Source organism: Lissotriton vulgaris, chromosome 2_1 (assembly GCF_964263255.1).
Source record: "Lissotriton vulgaris chromosome 2_1, aLisVul1.2, whole genome shotgun sequence".
In the NCBI taxonomy this organism is placed as follows: Eukaryota; Metazoa; Chordata; class Amphibia; order Caudata; family Salamandridae; genus Lissotriton; species Lissotriton vulgaris.
This window is the reverse complement of record NC_141687.1, coordinates 303,786,938-303,808,996: the sequence shown is the minus strand read 5'-3', so window position 1 is coordinate 303,808,996 and position 22,059 is coordinate 303,786,938. Positions and strand designations below refer to the sequence as shown.

At 43.6% G+C, this 22,059-nt stretch overlaps 1 protein-coding gene across 1 annotated transcript in view; it reads left to right on the top strand.

The window, feature by feature from the left end:
- The window catches only part of RFLNB (refilin B), a 41,343-nt gene extending 30,998 nt beyond the window's left edge, over positions 1–10,345 (top strand). Inside the window, exon 3 of the mRNA XM_086954993.1 lies at positions 5,478–10,345. Coding sequence (XP_086811119.1) covers positions 5,478–5,808 — 331 coding nt within the window. The 3' untranslated portion in view covers positions 5,809–10,345. The remainder of the gene's footprint in view (positions 1–5,477) is intronic.
- The last annotated feature ends 11,714 nt before the right edge of the window (positions 10,346–22,059 follow it).

Below are 22,059 nucleotides of genomic sequence, written 5' to 3'. Positions count from 1 at the left end.
CCTGAAGTTACTACGGAATCTAGCATTGTAGACCGAGAGACAGGGTCTGATTAGAGGATTAGAATTTCGCGCTTTGTAATAATCTGCCTATATTGGAAAAATACTGAATAATTATTATCAAAATGCTAAAACATGTTCTTCCCACCAAAGATGGCCGCTTCCAGATCACAGCGACGCTTGTCCCTTTTCCATTCGTACCCTTTAGCGAAGGCGGGATCTCAGACAAGCTCCTCGGCCCTTATAAGGTCTCAAACAGCACTTCAGAACGAAGGGTTTGGCCATCGAAATTACGATTTATTTAGTCACTATGCTGGTACCATCTTGGGAGGGGATCACTTTTCTGTTCCTCCCTCACCAAGGGTTTTAGGTAGTTATTGCGGTTGCGCGCCCGCCATTAAAGATTGGGTTTAAAAAAAATTGTTTCTGATGTCTATTTGCAACATTTCGGCAGAACGGGCGAGCCTCCAAAGCACCCGGGAGTCAGCCTATGGCAGTGCGGCTCCCGGGTCAGCACCTACGAGGACACGGGGGGGGGGGGGGGGCGGTTCGAGGAACGGACGGCGGGAGGGGGCGGGAGAGGACACAGGGGGTGGGAGGGGGGCGGGAGAGAACACGAACGGCGGGAGGGAGGCGGGAAACGTGCCGGGGAAAAACACTCACGATGCCCAGGACAGCAGCAAGCACGGCCCGGCCGGACCAGACTCGGGGGCGTTCCCGGCGTCGCGTGACGTCGGCAAAAGCCAAAGAATCTCGGGAACGCCCCCGTGTCTGGTCCGGCATTGATGGACAGGCCCCTCGTCCAATGGCTAGGCTCCATTTATGGAGCTAGCCAATGGGACGGGGGGGCGTGTTCAATAGTGCTTACTGTACTCAATAGATTTCTCTGGAGGAGGAGCCTAACGGCTCCTTTCTCCAGCGAAACCTAAAAAGGACGGCAGGTTTGGGGTAGCAATGGAGGTGTGGGTGGGGAAGCTGGTGGAAGGAAGCAGTAGGAGTGGTGGCGGGGAGAGAGAAACATAGGGAATGGGGGAGAATCACTAAAGGAACAACAATCTGATGCACCATGGTATGGAGGAGAAGCACCCTAGACAAACGAGCATTGGTAAATGCATTAGGTTTCTCCTATGTAATTATTAATAAACAGTTTTTTGTTGTAAATTGTAGCTTGCTAAGTAGTTGTACAATATAAGTTAAAGTGTTATGACTTGTTTATGTACAAAAAGGCAATATATTGTGCTATTACTAGTGGTATATTGTGGGTAAGTAATCGCAACATTTTGAAAAATGAAAGAGGGCAATAATAGAATGAATTGATGTGTAATAGCAATATGTGTGTTTAGAGAAGTTCAGACAACTTTTGGGCCTGGTGCCACTGCACCTGCTGCACAATTGCAATCATGACTGTAGTGTATGCAAGGTAACTTCACTTGTGACTGCTTATTTAGTAGTTAAATATAGCAATATTTGGTGCTTAGTGGGGTCCCTAGAGCTTTTGGCCCTTGTGCCACTGCACATGCGTCACCATTCAGATCAAGCCCCTTTTAACTGCAAGATAACTGCAAATGTGTCTGCCACTATAGTAGTAAAGTACAGCAATATTAGGTATTTAGAGAAGTTTTGGCAATGTTAGGCCCGGTGCCATTGCACCTGTTGCACCATTCAAATCATGACCCTGTTGTCTGCAAGGTAACTGCATTTGTGACTGTATGTTTAGTAGTAAAATATAGAAATGTTAGGTGTTTAGTAGGGTGCCTAAAGCTTTTGGTCCTGGTGCTCTTGCACCTGTTGCACCATTCTAATCATAATCCTATTGCCTGCTAGATAAATGCACTTGTGACTGTCTTGTTTATTAGTAAAATTTAACAATAATCTGGGTTTAGTGGGGTCCCTAGAGCTTTTGGCCTCAGTGCCACTGCCCCTGCTGCACCATTCACATCCAGTCCTTTTTAACTGCAAGTACAACTGCCTGTTTAGTAGTCAAATATAGCACTATTATGTGTTCAGAGGAGTTCTGACAACTTTTGGGCCCGCTGCTACTGCACCTGCTGCACCATTCAAATCATGACCCTGTTGCCTTCAAGGTAACTGCACTTGTGGGTACCTGTTGAGGAATAACATATCGCAATAATAGGTGTTAGCGGGGTGCCTGGAGTTTTTGGTCTCTTTTTGTGCTATTATTCAAACTGGGTTTACCATGAAAAAGAATGATAATTACCATTGGGGAAGAAGGGGTGATTGGCATTTGTTTGCTCATCATCATCATCCATTTAGAGCACACCACAAACTGAATTGACTCTTGGAGCGTAAAAGCCAAGCAGCAAATTTACTAAAACGTAGTGCAAAGAAGCACAGCAACCAAAGTTGCTGCACTGCATTGCACTAGGGAGAGAGAGCAGCACAGAGCCATATTTACTAACTAAGGCCCACTGCTGCTCTCTTTCCCTACCCCGTCACACAACCAGGCCTCCTAGCAACATGCACAACTTTGCCCCTTGGTGCAAAGTTGTGTGCGAGACCCCTAGCCTAGGTGTTATAATGGAAGTATACCCTTCCAGTACAAAACCCTCTGCCTAGACTATTTTGAAAATATGTCAGATATTGCTCAGCACACATGCAATGTGTAAACTGGAGAAATAAATAGATGTCTCCAACTTTGTACTCTCCTCAAGAAGGTATCATTTTTTAACACAAAGGCCAGTATGACAATTTTTGTAGATAAAGCTTTTCGTCAAAAAACATGGATGCTGCAGCTGGAATGTCAAGTACCACCCATGTGCCCACGTTACCCCACATCCGCCTGTGGGGCAAAGCAGAACAAAGCACTATTAGCATTGAAAAAGGGCCCTTTTCTAGCACAAAAATGTATGCAGTGGACAGTGAATTCCCATATTGAGTTCGGAGCAGATTTACAAAGGCTTGCTTTATCCTTGCGTGAAGCAAGTCTTCAACTGGGATTTACTAAGCCATGCAAAGCCTTTTTGCGTGGCTTTGTGTGGTTTAGTAAGTACAAAGTTCATTTGCATTGGGTGGTATTACTTGGGGGGAGCATGGGCATTCCCATGCATCCACCCATATATTTTGACACAAACCCAGATTTACAAAGACTTGTAAACCTGAGGTTGCGCTAAAATGAAGCGCCTACCCAACATAGATGTAACAAGGAGAAATATCTTTTTCTCCTTGTTAATTCCTCCATGTGCGCTGCATTCTGCTGTACACATTGAAAGAGGAATACGCCTCTAAGGATTGTTCCTGCGCACGAAGGTCTCCCTTCACACACAAAAACAATCCTGCCCGTAACGTATAAAGAGTGCCGGCATTGGCGCTAGGCAGCACACAGTGCAATAGCGCAAGGAGAGAGCAAAAATTCTCCATATCTTTGTAAATGTGGAGCATGTCTGCTTTCTCCCTTTCATGCAACGTGGCGCAGTAGTTCCCTTGCTGCGTTGCGTGAAAGATTGGTAAATCTGCCCGTTAGCAGCGCAAAGTCAGGATTAATGCGCCCCTCAGTGTTGTTCACCGCACAAATTATACTATTTTACTGGTTAAGAGCGGGCCTTGCTGCTATTCGAGCCTGTGGCTTGCAGCTTTCGCATAAGTCTCTGAAGTGGGTGCTAATTAAGGAAGAAATGCCAGGAAAGTTCCAATCCCGCAGGGTGCTTTTGCATCAATGGCGTGACATATTGCAGAAATTAACTCTCTAACCGGTGTCTTCTGACTCTAAAACACTTTAGAACTCCTCTCTCTCGGGCTGAAGGGATTTCTGTTAATATCTGAGCATGAGCTGGTCTCATCCGCGTTCCCACGAGGGGGTCAAGTGAGGCGACTCTGCCTGTTACAAGGTGGGCCTCTCTCTCAGCTGTTACGGTTCAGTTTCAAGATGGAGCTCTTGGCTGCAGCTGCCAATAGTTTATCCAGACTTCCTGTCCGACGGCATATTCCTGACAAAAAGGCACCGATGATGGAGTTTCAGAAGCTCGTGTTTCCTGGTCTCATAAAAAACGGGTGAAACTGAATGGATGCTTGTACCAGAGAGGCAAGGATTGTACAGACAGAGTGCCGTGGAGCGCACGGTCAGGACACATGTGAATGAGGATGTCGGGTGGCCAGAATTACTCTTAGAGAAACTTTCATAGCTCGGTTGCAAGAAAGGCTGATTTTGGCACGAGCCAGACTAGAATAAACCCGCGTGGGCGTCTACTACATCTATAGGTGGTTGGACTGTAGTTTAGTTGAGCGTATGGATGGGGGTGCAGCTAAGGGCAGGCCCTCAGCTGGCAGCCTTGGCCTCCGTCTCCTTTGAGGGTTGGCCATCCTAAGACGCGTGGTAGATTCACGGGTACACGCCTCTGGGTGTAACCATACACTTTATAAATTAGGCTATTTTTATTATTACTTCATAAAGTGTGCGGTGGAGTTAATCACCTCCCATTCCAGGGGGCCCAGGCTGTTTTTATTAGCTTGGGCAGCATCTAGACAGTGTTCCATTTGTGTGTGAAGTTCCCTATGCGAGAATTGATCTGTTGAATGAAGTAGCCAGAGTTGATGATAAAGTACCACTTGCATTTTCATTACTGTTTTTCAGTTTGTACTAAAAACACACTTAACTTCTTGAGTACCTTGGGAATGGGTGGGCTTCCAGTTCTACTTTCAAAAGCTTCCCACATGATCTGCTGTCTCCTATAGATATCTACGCTGTGTACTACGCTGCTGGGCCATGCCCTAAGATGGAATTGCGTTTGTGCACTAGTCTGACAGCTGAAAAGTCCAAAGTGTCAAATGTAGGTTCTTCGTTAACAAAACAAGCATTAACAAAGGCAAGGGGTCTGGCCTTGGAAGCGTGCCATTTTTTAATTGGTTTTTTCAAGCGTATGCAACAGAAATTAAACGTTTCTGACAAAAAATGCTGATGCTGAAAGGTGTTGGGCATATATTTGCAAATAAACATACATAAAGATTGCACTCTTTTTTCAGGTGGCTGTGACCACGTAACAGGTAAAATGCCATTACTTACAGCGCAAGACATCCTATGGATGGCGTGGGTGGACCTACTGCCCCCTGCTGTGTGCTGTGGTGGGTGAAAGCAAAAGGTGGATGACCCCTGGACAGACCAAGGGACGTATGAAAGTCCATATATATCTGTGTATATAAATTTGCATTTTTATCATGAAAAACCTGGTACTGGGACAGCTATATGTGTCTTTAAGCCAGACCTAAAAATTTAACGGCCTTTTGCAGAATAATGAGGATTCCAAAAACAAATATTGGGATGAGACCAGCAATGGGAGATCTTTAAAGAAGAGTGAAAGAGCTAGGGTGAATGAAGCAGCTCTAATTTGTGGGGTTCATGTAGAGCTGTGGCTTGGAGATGTTTCATGAATTAGAGTTTAGACTGTGAACCTTGAATGAGTGCTCGCTTGCTGGAAACTTAAGCATCTTGTCCTTATTCACACACATTTCATTTCCTTTTCCCACAGATACACCTCTTCAGTGAAGTATGACTCAGAAAAACACTATATTGACAACGTTCTGCTACCTGTGGGTTTGGGGGTGTCTGGCTGCAGCCAGACCGTCATCTGCATCCCAGACTGCACCTGGCGAAGCTACCGTGCCGAGGTCCACTTCGAGCCACAGAACAAGCCCCAGCGGTACCTCAGCACCACCATCGTGTACCCCAAGCACACCACCACTGTCTACACCACCACCCTGGATTACAACTGCAGGAAGTCCATGCGCCGCTTCCTGTCCAGCGTGGAGCTGGAGAACGCGGAGTGCCTTAGCAACGACGGCTTCCTAGAAGAGTCCTGAGCCTCCAGCGGGGCGTGGCTGGTGGCCATCCCTCTTCAATCTCCTTTTCTACCTTCAGAGAACTGCTACGTCACACTTGACCCAAAGGTAAACCAGGTCCTCTGCCGTGCACAGGATTCTCGCCCCGGTTGTGATTTTGCTCTTTGTAAGGATCTCTTTCTACTTCTGGTGCATAGCTGCTTCTCTTTGACAGCTGTGGAGGGACAGGTTCAAGGGCAGAGAGAGAAGACCCTTATTTTACATAATCAGATTCGTGCCTTCTTGAATGGTGTATGGCCCAGTCAGAGGAACTTGCCTTACCCTGCAGCTGTGACGAAACTGGAGCCCGCTTTCTGTGGTTAGCAACATTCCAACAGAAATCTGACATCTGAGAGCGAGTCCTAAAAACATACGTGAAAGTGGTATTTTTTAATAACCAGCACTTTTAACAGGTACAGTGTGCCGCCCATACATATGCAACATTGCATTGTAGTAGACATACAACTTACTATGCCCCGATACATGTCCTGAGAAGCCTCTAAAAGTGTTTTTTGGATATTGTGATGCTTGTGACAATAACAAACTGCGGCTTCTACCAAAGATGACTCTGCTGGTGCCTTCGCTGAGGTAGACCCGCACTATTGACGCCACAGCCGCTTCACCAACCTCACAGTTTTATAACATTCTTAGTGTACACTACCACAACCAGCAAAGGGCTCCAGCGGCACGGCCTTGATTATCCGGAAGTGGTATACACAAACCCTAGCATGAAGAGTCCCAAACTCCTGAAACCGTATTTGTTTCAAAATGTCCTTCTTCCCTTAGTTTAGGCAATGTGGAAGATTGACACCTACAGATGGATCACTCGGTAGAGGGCCTATTCATTCATACGCACTCATTGATCTGTACTGGAGTTTTAACATCATCAGTTCTAGTGACATGAAGAGGTGCTCCCCCATTCTGAGAAATGTGCTTCCAGTTTAGAATGCATTACTGACCTTAGAAACCTGATTGTGGTGTCAGGTGAATGGATTCGAAGCGCTATGTTTACAACTTAAAGGGGCCGCCTGTTGAATGATGTCACTATAAATCTCCAAACCCAAGCAAAGTTCCTCACACAATGCAAAATTCGGGTATGCCCATTAACCGTGGTTCCCCGGTGATGTACGACTGTGTAAGGAGAATTTGTTCTGTGTTTTTTCCTCTACAGTGCTTGGCCCCTTCAAAAGTACAGTAACCCCGGAAGTGTTTTCTATGAGGATAGTGTTACTTACTTGGAAAGTGTTGAGACACAAGGCAGCATGGCACTTGGGATTAAATACGGACTTATCATTTAGTTGAGTGGTCTACTGCAATTTTCCAATTATCAAACGTTCTGAAGTAATATAACAAAGCCAAAATGAGGAAATCCATACAGTATACTGTATCATATGTTTATAAACTGTTTATGTTACATTTTCCAGGGTGTAAAACGTGCTGTGATGCCATTGCTAAAATCTGATTTCCTGTTGGCCGGTACTTGGTGATTTGATATGGTGGGTCACATGAACCTACTTTACACTTTTGATTGCTCACCTGGGCGTGACCCAAATATGCAAAGGTGGGAGAATCAGACCCAAAGCACCAATAAAAACCCTGTATTTCTAAATGGCACAACAATGAACAAATGGCGATTCATGGGCATGCCAAAAGCCGATGGGGGAGATAACAGGTCTTGCAGACCCTTTTATTTTTTTCTTTGTACATGAGTCACCAAGGACACGCTGGCAGCAAAAGCTGCCTTGGATGTCTCAGGGCTGCTGATTGTAAATTGCCACACTCGCAAAGAGACTGAGATATCCAAAGAGGGTAAAGGGCTGGTTCTCATCAGTACATCTGAGCAGAAAACGATTGAGCACTTTGTTAGGTCGATCTGGAAATCCAAACCGAGTGGGTTTTGATACCTTGTATTCAACTAAACCAATACATGGTGGAACATTAGGATAATGCATTAGGTTTTGAAATCGCAGACTGCAAATGAGAAACGGTGACTGTCTTAAGAAGAAGAGATCTGTGACCTTAATGTGTTGAACCTACCTTGCATCTTATTTTCAGTTATTCCAATGAAAGGTCTTCAAACCTGCAAATATTTTAATACATTTGTGATCTACAGTGCGTAGGTGAATCATACACGATCTTGAATCATATCTCGGGCTTGTGACCACTGTTAAGCGTTACGTTGGGTGATTTAGATTTTTTTCAAATGCATTGGCCAAAACAGGATTGGTTGTAGAGATAATGCTCCAGAATTTTAACTGGATAAGATTCTAACCTAAAATTACATAACAATGTATTTATTTAAAAATAAAAATAGAAATTCATTCAACAGAGATTCTCAGAATCGGGTAAATTGTCAACAGATTTTGTGAATAGTGTAACTGCAAATAGATAGGAAGAGGGGTCAGTGGAGACTAAATTCAGGAATTTAAAAAGTATCTGTCAGAAGGGAAACATATAACCTCCCTTTCTACCTGAAAGATCATATAAGTACACCATTAGCACATGTCTGTATCAGTGTCCTGTAAAGAGATTCACTTAATAAGTTGATGCCTACACAGTACACTCCTCCCTTCAACAGTTTTATGGAGCTATGGTTTTGATGACCTAAGAGATAGGCACCTATAGACTACAGTTCAAAGAAATTGAAAGAATGACCAGTTATTAGTAAGAGTATTAGTGAAGAGCAATGGTAGAAATATTTTTTTTTGCGGAGCTGTAGACATTTATTGTGTGCTATCTATTTGTTCTCTGAACCAACTTTTAAAAACTGCTTTTATTTTTGCAGTCCCCTCACAGTTGGTGTGCCTTTAAAGCTCTGGCCCCTCCATAGAGTATGTCCCTGGCCCCGTGCACTTCCACAGCAGGGGCCAGTGCTCTGGAGCTCGTACCATCTACACAGATGTGGTCTTCTACCCGGCCTCTGATCCACAAGCTCATCAAGAGGGAGATGATTCCCTTTACAGCTGCAGTCCCTTTATATAGCATTCCATGCACTTCCCCTCCCTGCCCAAACCCTACCAGTGAACCTATGCTTCCAGACTTCCTCAAAGTAAGTACCTAAAAGTAAGTGGTATCCATTGATGTGCTTCCAACCTATCCAGAGGTATTTACGAAGCGACCCTCCAAACTTCTCCTCAGTTTGTGTCCCCCCCATATACTTCAACAAACAGAACCAGTATGAGGACACCAATCCCTCCTGTAGAGGTGTGCCGCAGTCTACACGCACTCCGACCCCTTTTAATTGGGGCCCAGCGCCTATTAGTGAAAGCTAACAGCCAGCACAATACTTTCTTTCGCCAGATCTCACTTGGATTGCTTGCGATACACAAGTCAAGCTGGAATCTGAGAATCTTCAGGGAAAGCAAATCTTTTTGATGCATGCACCATTTTAGGAAGCTGACTTTTGGTTGATTATATTCAGCATGACTCCCCATGCTGATCTTCAGAAAGTTTTCTTCATATTGTGAATCCCAGGTCTGTGTGAGTGAGCGCAGCAGATTCTGGGCCAAACCTACCTTCTGTCATAAGTAAAAGAGGAGGAAGACCATCAGCATGACAGCTTTAAAAAGAGGTGTAACCTTTTCTCAGCTGCTTGGGAACCGGATGAATGGAATGGGCCTCATTAGAACTAATTTGTTATATGAATAATGGCATCAATTGCCTGGATCCTATTTCAGTGGATAGAAAATACATTTGGTAAACACTATTTTTAAAAGGTGTGGATCTGTTGCAGATGTGACCTAGGGCCCCTGGGTGGATGCACATCTGGAGCTCAGTGGCTATCAAATTCCATGGGACATGAGTTGTGTCCGTTTTGGATAGCCTCAGGCGATCTTGTTTATGATTCAGAGGACCACCAGCTCTAAACAATTGCATTCAAATGTGCACTTCTCAACGAGCTAGCATACTAAGTATGAGAGGGGTCCTAGCAAGTGATTTTGGCAAACACTGCCATAATTGCAGCTCTGTGATGAATAGCCCACCAACAGATCGCTGACCGGACATGCGGACATGTCATCCTCTCTCCAACTCCCATATTGGATTGCTCCGAATTTCCTCTTTTCTAACCGGTTTTAGCCAGCCGTAACATTCTAGTGACATCATATGCACACTTGCCAATGAGGTTGAGCCCAATGATCAGCTCACAGAAGCAACACATCTCTAGCACATCCTTACTGTACACACATTCACAAAACCTATTATCATTATTGAAATAAAAATGGTAGCTACAGCCGAGCTCCTTGCATCCCACCTGGGTATAAATTCCCAGTTATATGAGAATCCTCAGGATTCTGAGATTTAATTAGCAGCATGCATCGTTCAACAAAAACTGGGGAAAAAATCATAAATACTGCAGACTTGTTCAGAGTATGTGTGCAGACACAATACAAGATGGGCTCTGTTTTGCATTTTATTTAACCACTACTTTTCGGCTCCCACCGAGCAGTTTCTTTAGCTGTATTCAACCAATAAGGAAGATTTGCTTGAAATTCGACAAGTGGAAAAGAAAAGTAACTTTATAATGCAGATTTTTTGCTCTCTTTTTTAAAGTCCAATTTCTGATTTTTAGGAAGCCTTTACAACATATGGTTATATATCTGCTACTTATTCGGGGCTGGCTATAACATCTATAATTTTCCTACCAAAAGATTGCAAACTCGAAATTGAGACCTCCTCGCGATGTGTACCTCAGATGCCGTTTTCAGTACACAAATGGTTGTACACATGGGTGTTTTTACCTATTTTCAGGGTTTTGGCAAAATATATAAATATTTCTTTGCAAAAGCAATACCTTTTTCGAAACATAATTGTTTATACAATTATTAAGGGAGGGATACCGAAAGTGAATGAGTGTAGCAGGACGTTGTGGACAAAAGAAATGGTTTTGGGGTGATGGAAAAAAGAAATGTTGGCAAACTTGAAGATGTTCTTCTTTTCTGAAATAATTCTACAGAGTTCATGTTGGTGGAAGTAACCGGGATTGGAAATGGGTTCAGAATGTGCTCTCGCAGGGCTTGCAAAGGAATTAAAATTATTATAGAGTGCTAATATGCTATCCGTCGACTGTTTTAGAGGGTTCGGAGGTGCTGCAAACTTACAGAAAATCAGAAGGAATTCAGAAAGTTGAAGTAAACAGAGTGAGCCTTGTGTATCGGCAGTAAATAAGGTGCAGAGTTAAGGGCTAGTAGCATCATTTAGAGAGTGACATGAAGTGGTGGTAAAAGCAGACCAATAAGCTCACTAACTTGGCCTTTGTTTTCCTCCCTCAGCCCCTCAATTTACACTGCCTATTGGGAATTGATCGTTGTTTTAAAATCTGTTTCCTGGCTGTGCACCCCTTAACATATAGAGCATTTCAGTGTATCTTTTGTCTGCTGACCAATGCTAGCGGGCAGGCACATGCAACAAGGAATTTGCAGTGTCATCTTATTTATTTTAAGGCCCAATGGGCAGATATATTAACGGACCCTCTGTCCGTAAAAACTTTACATTTTATTACCCATTGCTAATTAAAGCCTACATAATGCCAAACTATATTTAATTAGGGTTGAATTTTCAGAAATTGGGTCAAATAAAAATAGCCTATTATTTATTAATATTATTTGTGTTTTATAGAGCGCATGGCTGCCCTGGGACTTCCCAGCGCTAAGAGACACGCAGTTAGTTGACTGGACATTAGAGGCATTGCTTAAACAGCCACGTTAAAATATACCTTGCTTGGGACTAAAATTCCTTAGAATAACTCTGCATAGAGATAGAAAAAGTGAGAAGAAGAGAGAGGAAGCATGGCTGAGACCAAAAAAATAGAGGTGAGATAAAAGAGAGAAAGATCCTGGACCCTTGGTTGATGGGGTACTTGGGTAATTGCACACTTTGCCCATTAAAATGTCTCAGACTCATCTGGGTTCTCATTCTTCCTAAAAAATTCCTTCCCCTATCAAACCATCACGAGGTTACTGTCGCGCCTCCTAAAAACAATAGAACGCTGCTTGCCGAGACGCGTGTAGGAGAAAGTCTGACTTTTGGGGGAAATATTTCCGCTCTGAATTTTCTGATCGGCTTTATCACATGTGAGCCTCAGTGTACCCACCTAGATGTATAGCAAGAAACCATAGGGCTTAATACAAGGAGCGTAAATGGGCCCCTGTCCTGGCAGGATTGTAAAAGAAACCCTTAATAAGGGTGAAAGGAGCCCCTCCCACCTCTGGGTCCCTATGCTGCAGCGCCATTAGTAGCCACGCCATTGGGACCAGCCAAAGGCCCTATTAACAACCTCGTTGAGGCTAAATGCTGAGATTAGCTCGTCTCCTGAACTTTGATAAACTGCCCCCTAATGTATTACTTTTGTAATTGCAACCAACCAGCGCTGGAACCCAGAAGGGAGCAAACAAATCCTTATGAAAGTCTGTGGAAAACTAATTAGTGTATGGCAATAATATCACTTCATAAGCCAGGCTGTAGCAAAGAGAAATAGGACAACATGGAAATGTAATATTACAGCACATGTACAAACCAACTACGCAAAGTGACAGCATTTGCTGACAGAGGGGGGCTGGTGGTTCATATATCGGTTGGTACATTTAAAAAGTGTACATTTTTCATCGAGAAACTTAAACGTTTAGAGTAAAAGGTAAAATGCTTCGGTGGTAGGCCTCGGATAGGGGTAAAATGGCTGCCAGTTGTGGCCTTACAGTTGCTGCAGGAAGTGTCCAAAGAGATGAAACTGATCGGCCCTGCTAGGCTCTGCTGTCAGTCTGACAGATCTATGCTGAAGGTGGGGGTGCTGTTTATCAGCATATTGCTGTTTCATTTTTCTCGCTCCTCCATGGTAAATGTGAATGTAATGGTATTCTTTTTGCTTTTAATATTGGGGTCTGCGTTTTCTATTGTGGCACATAAAGGATACAGAGATAACGTAATTTGCTCAGGATTACACAACGTGGTCAGCTGGGGAACCTGAGAACAGAACTTGTATTGCCTAGTATCACATCTGAAATCTCATCCATTGGACAATTCTTTTTTTTCTTTATTTCACTGAGTTTTTATTGAGATTTTTAAGTACACCACTGACCAAAGATAGCTGAACGATATATACGTGTATGTGGCACATAAAAACAAAAATAAACATGAGGAGAGAGTAATTACACCCTTCACATATAATAAAGGCGTGGTAGGAAACTGACAGTAGAGGGTTGTACATTGGTGGATTAGGGATATATATTATGTGGTAAATTAAAAGAAAATCCAGCAATATGAGCTGGAGAAGCCCAAGTGCCTTTGAAAAACAGAGTAGTGAAGCCAGATGTCAAGAAGTGTTAGTGATGTACAAATTCTGTATAAAGAGAGCAAAACTAAAGAGGGCAGTGTAAAAAGTAAGAAAGACAGGTAAAGGGTGTAGGGGGCAGACAAGAACATAGAGTTTTCAGGGTAGTGGCGGAGGGGGAGTGAGACAATCAGTCAGGACCAGAAGAAGCAGATGCAGGTTGAGTAGCTTGTAAAAACAGATCTAAAGTGTTCCAACTTTTTTGAAAGATGGTTGGTGGGTGGTCAGTGAATTTATATTAGGAGATGTGGATACTACGAAAATGTCTCCCAAGCCCAGCAGGAGTGAAAAGAACCAACAGCCTGATTCATGTACGGGCCGTTTTGCGTGTCCCTAATAGCGAATCATAGCGATTCGCTATTGAGGACACGCAAAACGGCATTCATGTAGGAATTGCTACTTAAATAGCGATTCCTACATGTTCTTTATTTGCGAGTAGCAATTTGCTACTCGCAAATACTCCCCATTCATTCCTATGGGCCAAGAGGCCCATTGGAATGAATGGGGATTTGCGAGTAGCAATTTGCTACTCGCAACTGAGATAGCGATTTTAAGGGTGACAGGGGTGTCCAAAGGACGCCCTGTAGCACCCCTAAAATGCACTTTTGGACAGGTGTTGCGCACACACATGTCCAAAGGACATGTGTGTGTGCTACATGCAACTTTGAAAAATGCTTTTAAAAGCATTTTTCGGAGTTTTTGCTATTTACCGACAGGTCTGACCTGTCGGTAAATAGCGGCCCCAAAAGTCCAAAATCGCTATTTTGTTGTGTGTCATGAATAGCATTTAAGGAATCTCTATTAGAGATTCCTTAAATGCCATTCCACGCAAATATGCGAATTCTTAAATAGCGATTTTTGCATTTGGTATCATGAATACCAAATGCAAAAATTGCGCTCGCAAAGGGCCAGATTCTGAGAATCTGGCCCTTTGCGAGTGCAATTTAGCTACATGAATCAGGCTGCAAGACTGGATGTTTTCAAGTCAAGCAGGATGACTTTTATAGTGATTGTCAACAGCAAGTCAAGGAGTACAACATCAGTTTCTGAGAGGTCACAATATCATAGTAGGGAAATCGAGGTATAAATGTATTTTATGTATGAAGTTTAGTTGGTTTGCGATTTGCTCCTAGAATGGGGTGAGAAATGTGTATTTTAAAAACGTGTTCAAGGCCCCCCACAAATTTCATTGCAGGCCCAACATTGGTTAGCGTTTATTAGATCCAACATATATAATTTGTCTGGGGACCAGTGTAGAAGGTGGATTGCAAAAATGTTGGTCTGAGAGAGCGAGGGAACAATTATATGTGAGAGGGTAAAGGGTGAGCAAGTCCTCCTTAAATAAGACGCAAGGAAGGGCATGATATAGCAAGGTTTAGCTGCCATTTTACCCTTTTGAGGCAAAATAAGATTATTGATAGTTGTACCAGTTAGGGAAATTACAGCTACCATCACAAATGTTTAGTCGTAGTTTTTTAGGAGATTCTTGCTCTGTCCATTGGACAGTTCCTGAACAGCATACACTGCGTGAATGTAGAGGAGCCTGGGATAAGATAGTTTTGCAGCACTTGGTTTACAGGATGAAAATAAAATCTGAAAGATATTTTTATCCTCGCAACAGAAAATTACATGACCGGTGCTTCAAAAGGTGCAGAATTATTGGCATTATTGGCAGTAACTCTAAGAAGAAAGATTATGCAAAGCATAAGTGGCTCGTTCTAAGTTCCTGAGCCCCATGCAGCAGTGAGTTCAGAGTAGTAAAACGTCTCTGCTGCTGCTGTAAGGCACTATGCCAGCAACCTGTTGAAGAGCTGCTTTTGCTTTCGTGCTCCAATGTGCAAAAAAGTTGCCTTGTTGTAGGTCACCAGCATCAGAGCAGCATTAGCGGTGTGGAAAATATATGAACAAATGTGGCAACTGATTTGCTCAAGGTGGTTTGGGCTCAGTCACATGACACGACATCGATGTATTACCATGCGACAGCCTAATATCAAAACATGAGCCTACAAGGTAGATCTCTAGCAAACCCTCCTGCTTTTCTTCCATGGATATTAGCTATGCAGCGCTCTGTTGCTTAAAGCCTATTTCCGGGTAAAACGAGTTTCTAAATATGGCACTTTTATTTCATAATGATCACAAGCAAAGAAAAATAACTTGGAAAAATAGATCATATTTCACCCCGGTGTCAGCAGCATCAAGGAAAAACATCATAGCCCTCACCCGATACAACTCCATAAGCACAGAGGTTTTTTTTTTTTAACAAGAGCACCACAGAATAACAGCGGGTTAGTGTAGGTTGTAGCTCAAGAAATGGTTGTTTTGTTTTTGATCCTACGATCTTCTTTTAAAAGAAAACAGTGCCTGGAAATGTTTTGATGCAAGTGTAAATTAAAAGTCGATTTTTTTAATCATTAATTTTATATATGTGACTGATTTCAGTTTGCATTCAATTATTTCATTTGAGACACAAATGCCGTATAAAAATATTTTTATGTAATTGATTTCTTTGCCATGTGATCAGCAATAAATTCATTGAAAATGTTATTTCTACTTTTTTGTCTTCCCTTACATGAATGAGGTATGCCTTCATCATCCGCTGAATGTGCACAGTTAGCAAATTGTGCTCTGGGAGTTACTAACGTCCAAGATCATAACTTTTTTGACTTTTATGTGAAATATATTGCAAACTGAATTTTCTCAAGGTCCTATGAGATATTGTTGTCCAACTCAACATTGTGTCAGAAGGAAGATGGGATGAAATGCTAAATGTATACTCCATGACAACCAGCAACAAGCATTTGCAATGTGATAGGTCTCGCATTTATGCACGTTTGAGCTATTGGCATTGTAAATGACAATGCCTCTTATTTATGTTTTGGTTTTTAAAACATAAATAAAAGGCATTGTCATTTCCAATGCCAATAGCTTAAACTATCGTAAATGTGAGACCTATTGCATTGAAAATGCTTGTTTAAAGTTGAAAACAGACAAATACACTAACATTGATCGACTGCAAGTACTAAGAGTGATCTGTATGTGTAGAGCATACTTGGTGGCATTAAGATGAATACATACCAGGCAAGAAAAACAATGTATGTAAGTCATTTGTGATTTGCCATATAGACTGTCAAACCCAGTGCCCAAAACAGCCCCGCAGAACGGTAAACTTCCGTCCCACGGACAAGACAGCTGTTTGGCTGTAAACTGTCCTAACTTATTTAAATAATTAAACTAGGAACCAGAAGATTTTTAGGAAATTATTGACCTTTATACCTCGAGCACTGCAAACATGGGTTAAAATGCTAAACATCACAGTATGCCCCCCCCCCTCATCACTTCAGCCTTACTACTAGCTAATACGCTCCTCGTCCAATCTGCACCGTCCCGGTACTCCGATCTCATCTCCTCCTCCCTATTCCTACCTGCTACTCCCTTCTTTAGTCCACCTCTCCTCCAACCTTCTCCCCCAGTTAACTTTCCTTATGCTCCCCTCATTCCTCTCTCTCCCCCTCTTCTCTACCCCCTCCTCCCCTCGCTTCTTACCCCGATTTCTCCACAATCCCATTGCATCTCTCTCCTTCACCCCACTCCGCCAGCAATGCTGTGCTACCCCTTTTCCCCCCTTGGTAACCCTTTCCATTTCCCTCCATCAGGCCCAGCAGAACCATTTCCTTTTTTCAACTTCCCCTTCTCCCAACCCCCCTCACTCTGCCAGATGCCCATTCCCTCACAGCCGCCTCTCCTAGCCAACAGGACCTCTCCAACCACCTCCCTCCGCTCTTTTCCTCCCAACCCTACTACATTCCTATGACACCTCACAGTCTTCCCCTCTCCCTCTCCTTCTACCCCACCGCCTAGATCCGCACCCATCTCCCCCTAAATATGTCCTTAATTTCCTATGTGCAACACCAATAAAGACAACTCTCCCTTCACCTCTGATACACCAACCCGCGCTCTCAACCTCCACCTTTCCTCACCTATGAACCCTATACCCCAACTCTCCTCCTGTTCCCCACCTCTCCCTGCCTTCCACTACCAATTTCACCCCCTCCTATTGCCATCGAGACACCCAACCTTCTGTGCTCTGCCCTACTCTCTCTTGAAAATAAGCTAGGCTCTCATCACCTCCATCTCCCAGCTTGTAGCTACCATTTCACTTTTAAGCTCCACGATTTCTACTTTCCCATTCACCTCAACTCTTTTGGAAAACTCTTACCTTCCCACAAGATGCACCTCGCCACCTCACCCCATCTTAGCCAAGCATAACCTGTCGTCTGTAAACATCATTCACTCACACAAGCCCTTGAACGCCACCCTTCTTCAACTTGCATCTCTGAGTAACCAAACAATCTACACTATTCCGACCATATCTTCTGTCAGAACCAAACATCCACCTAAACCCTCCCGTGCACCCCTGTATAAGTACAATATCCATGGCACCCTTCTTAGCCCAAGTGCCCCGTCACCAAAACAGTCTCGACAGAGCTGCGCTGTCTGCTCCACAATTGCAGATCTGCAATAAAACACAAACTCGAAATCTCCGATACCATCACCCTTCACAATATTGACATGGTCTTCCTAATAGAGACTTGGTTCAACGATACCTCTCACTCTATGTTTGATCTCCTTTTACCCACAGGCTATTCTATTTTTAGGAATGACAGAACTGTCAAAGTTGGGGGAGGTGTTGCAGTCATCTTTAGAAACTCTCTTCAACTTAAGGCTTCTCCTATCAGCGCCTTCCGCACTTTTGAATGCCTATCTCTTGAGCTTCAACTTCACCACCGCTCACCCCTCAGATTCCATGCCATTTACCGCCCACCTGGCAGCACCCCTTCGTTTATGGAGGAACTCACTGACTTCATCAGCGACCAATACTCGCAAAGTGACAATCAGACCTTTGTGGGTGACTTCAATCTCCACTCTGGCTCTCCGCAAGACTCTTCCGCGAACTTGCTGGCCACCTTCCCCTCTACAAACGATCTTATCCAACACTGCACAGAATCAACACACTCTAAGGGCTGAATTCTGGACCTTGTTATTTCTAAAGCAGGCATGCTTTCTATTGCTACCCCTACTCACGTAGACTGGTTTGACCACCTCCTCATCCCATTCTCTCTTCACCTAGCACACTCTATAACTCTTGGCCAACCTAAGAGGGCTACCTCCTGGTTCCGTGACACTGAAAATATCGACACCGTTTCCCTCTGTGAATCAGCTTTGCTGTCACTTCCAAGGCTAGACCCATTATCTGATAATATCATCTCAATCAATTGAGCCCTACTTGAGAAAAGTGACCAAGCCCTTCCATCAGTGGCTCCTGACCAGATTCCGTTTTAACTTAATTAATTACTCCCTGGGTACTATCTCGGGCTGGTCTAAACCTAGATCCATGTCAGTGTGACAATTTTTCTTCACAGGACACACTGCATTTTATGATGTTTTGCGACTTATAAGCAGTAATATGATGGAAGTTTCTAGTCCCTCTTTTGAGGGGCAAGGGTTTCCTACAGGTCAAGCCAGCTGTTCTTTATTTACAAATGCTTAGCAACACATGGGATATTTTTAACATCGCTAGCTTTCTGGTTGCAGCTGTGTGTCTTAAAAAAAAAGAGACTTTCTCTGATAAATCCTGTTTAAAATCATTTATTTTTCCACAGATTGAATTTGATATGTACATGACTGTTTTTAACGTTAATGAAATATTTACTAACGCCCATTATGTTTTATATATTTGATATGATTGTGCTAATTTTTAAATGTGTATTGTGCTTTTTGTGATTTTAAATAATCAAATAAAAGTGGTTTGACTGACAGTTGTAAAGAAGCTTAACTTCATCCAGTTAGCAAGATCACTCAAGCATGCCTTGAAATCGGATGTCATTCCTGCCTCCTTGTGCTCCAATGTAATAATCAACTGAGTGTCATCGGCATATGACACCAGTTTCACCCCATGTTTCAGCACAATCTCTGCCAGGGTGCGCATGTAAACATGAAATAGAGTAGGGCTGAGGGCCGAGCCCTGTGGTACCCCTTGAGACAAAGGACATACCTTGGACTTAAAAGGGTGTTGTAAGACCTGGAAGGATCTATTCTGCAAGAAGAGCTTGATCCGTTCCCATGAGCTGCCCCCAACCCCGGCCTCCCACAGGCCGTGGGAGACCATGTCAAACGCAGCAGTCAAGTCCAGTAAAATCAGTGCGGTTGTCCTACCCTCATCAACTGCAATTTTCAAGGCCTAAGAAGCCAAAAGTAAGGCCAATTCGGTGCTGCGAAGCGGCCTGAAACAGCACTGGGTTTCATGGAGAACCAGTCTTTCTCCTAAGAACGTAGGCAGTTGAATATTAAGATGTTTCGCTGCAATTTTAGCAAAGTAGGGAAGCAAAGATATAGGTCTCCGATTCTCCAGAAAAGCTGGGTATAAAGATGGTTTCTTTACACTGTAGCTAGTCTGCAGGGCTATTCGGGTACACAGTGTTGATGGGTGCTTTTGTTTACTGCACTGACTGTGCTGTGAGTGACTGGTATTCAGAATCCGGAAGAGCACCCTATGACCGCACCACCTGGCAGCATCCCCAAAAGGATGAAGCAATCGCAGAGGAACCCCACCATGCCAGTCTTTACTGCACAGTAAGTGTCACACTGAATAAAGACAAAGGCCAGTCCAGCAAGGCTAAGCCTATGCACTTTGAAAGGTTAGCATACTTGCTGAATCAAACCAGAATAAAATAGGAATAGGTATTTTCTTTAAGTCTATCTAGCTATCTAGAATTAAATGCCTGGGGGGATCATACAAAATAATTGAGTAAACAAACTGGTTATTTTTTAACTCTAGACAGAGTGGGCGTTGTCCTGAAAGGTTAATGAAGGGGCCCCTTTAAAGATGGGGTCCCTGGGCCAAAGCCCACTCAGAGTAATTAGCCTTACGGCTAGAGCGGTCCAACTCGAAGCTGGGGAACTGGGTTCGAGTCCCGGCAACGAGGCTCAACAGCCTGTGATTCGGTACAAATCACAGAGGGGCAGATTTACTACTTCTGGCGCATCTTTGCTAATCAGCATGGATGCTGTGGGTGTAAGAACAAGGGTACCCCTGACAACAGTTCCTGAATCAGGGCAATTAACTAGGGTGTAAATATCATAGTTTCAGGAGCAATAAAATTGAATATGGACCTAAACAGTATTAAAGACATATACATGCAACCTCTGTATAATGGTATCAAAAATCTTTTTTATTTATTGTTCTTTTTTATATAGATAGATTAGATTTAAACAAACATAGAACATATCATCATCTGTATGTATGTTTACGCTGAGTTAAGACAACCAAAAATACAACATTTCTTGCATAGATAAGATGACATGCAGTGAATACAGTCTCAATCATAGATATATGAGAGATTATTGACAAGATACTGTAAATCTCAACAACATACAAACAAAATGATAATTTTACTATATTTCAGAAAACAGTCATTTCTGGCATGGCTCTAGTAAATCAGTGACCTATGTGCGTTTCGGCTGTGTGCCTTCATCACGAAGCCATGTACAAAACAATAAAACCTTATTAGGACTTATGAGGTAAGTCACTCAGGAAAGTGTGAAGCCTCGGATTGGATGAATGGTTCAATCAATGATAAATAGTCTGGCGTTTAAGGTGGAACCTCTATAGATAGGGATCCTTTGGTCCAGATGGAAGGGTGTAGGTTGCAATACTGTAATTTTCGTGTCAATAGTAGCCTTAGTCCACTAGACTGTAAGGCTGTAGATCAATAATTGAACGCTCTGAGTTTTGGTCAGCATATATGTACTGAAGCGATTCACAGGGACTCCCAGTGCGGATAACGTGAGACTTTCTGTTGGTTATGGCGTCGAGAGGACATAGGTTAGTTTAAACTGCGATGACTGTGTTTACGAGGACTTCGGGAAACCAAATGACACATGGAAAATATTGCACTCGTCGAGGTCTGGATATTCATTGCATGGTCCCAAGCGTATGGAGTAGTCCACATACCGGGCTACAGGAGCGCTGTAACGATGTACTTTCTGCAGGGATGCGCCAGAAGAGTTGCAATGCATCTGCCCACCCGTGCGCCACCACTGATGCGCCGCATTTACAATGCGGTGCACCGTGGCGCACGGATGGGCAGATGTGTGTCGCATCCCCCGTCGGAAAGGCAGCGCATTGCTGGAGTTCCGTCGCAAGCGCGACGCAGCTCCAGCAAGGCTCTGGGGTGCACTATCCTTAACATGCTGCGTCAATCCTTACGCCTGCTTCAAGCAGGCGCAGGGTTTTGACGCCGCTTGACCTTAAAAGTGACTCAGTGATATCTTGTAGATTTTATTCAGCCACTTTTAGGAGGCGTTCCTGCACCGGAACTCCGCCCCTGCATAGACATGCCTACATGTGGCGCAGGGCTTTACAACGTGACATATCTTCTAGATGTGTCACGTTGTAAATACCCTGCAGCATGGCGCTGGCCTTGCACTGCCGCTGCGTCACAAAAGTGATGCAACGGCAGCGTAAAAGAGGCGCAAGGGGCTTGTTAATCTGCCCCTGCATCTCCCCGTGCCTAACAAAAATTAATGTGTCCATCTGTAACGAAACTGGTGCTCATGTAAAGCGCTCTGATACCCAATGTCTTCGGTCTTGTTCACGCTATATAAAATTCTTTAAAAATATATATATTAGAGACAGGGGCATCAGCATTATAGTCAGTGATGGTCTGTTAGTAGATATGCATCTATACTACTATTATAAAGGGAGAACTTGCACCTTTTGGCCAGGTAAACTCAGGAACCACAGCACCAATCACAACACCCAATACAGCGTTGGAAAGGGCAGTTGCAGCAGAAGGACATAGGCTATGCAGACGCCCACCATATACATTTAAAATGTAAAAGAACCGTGC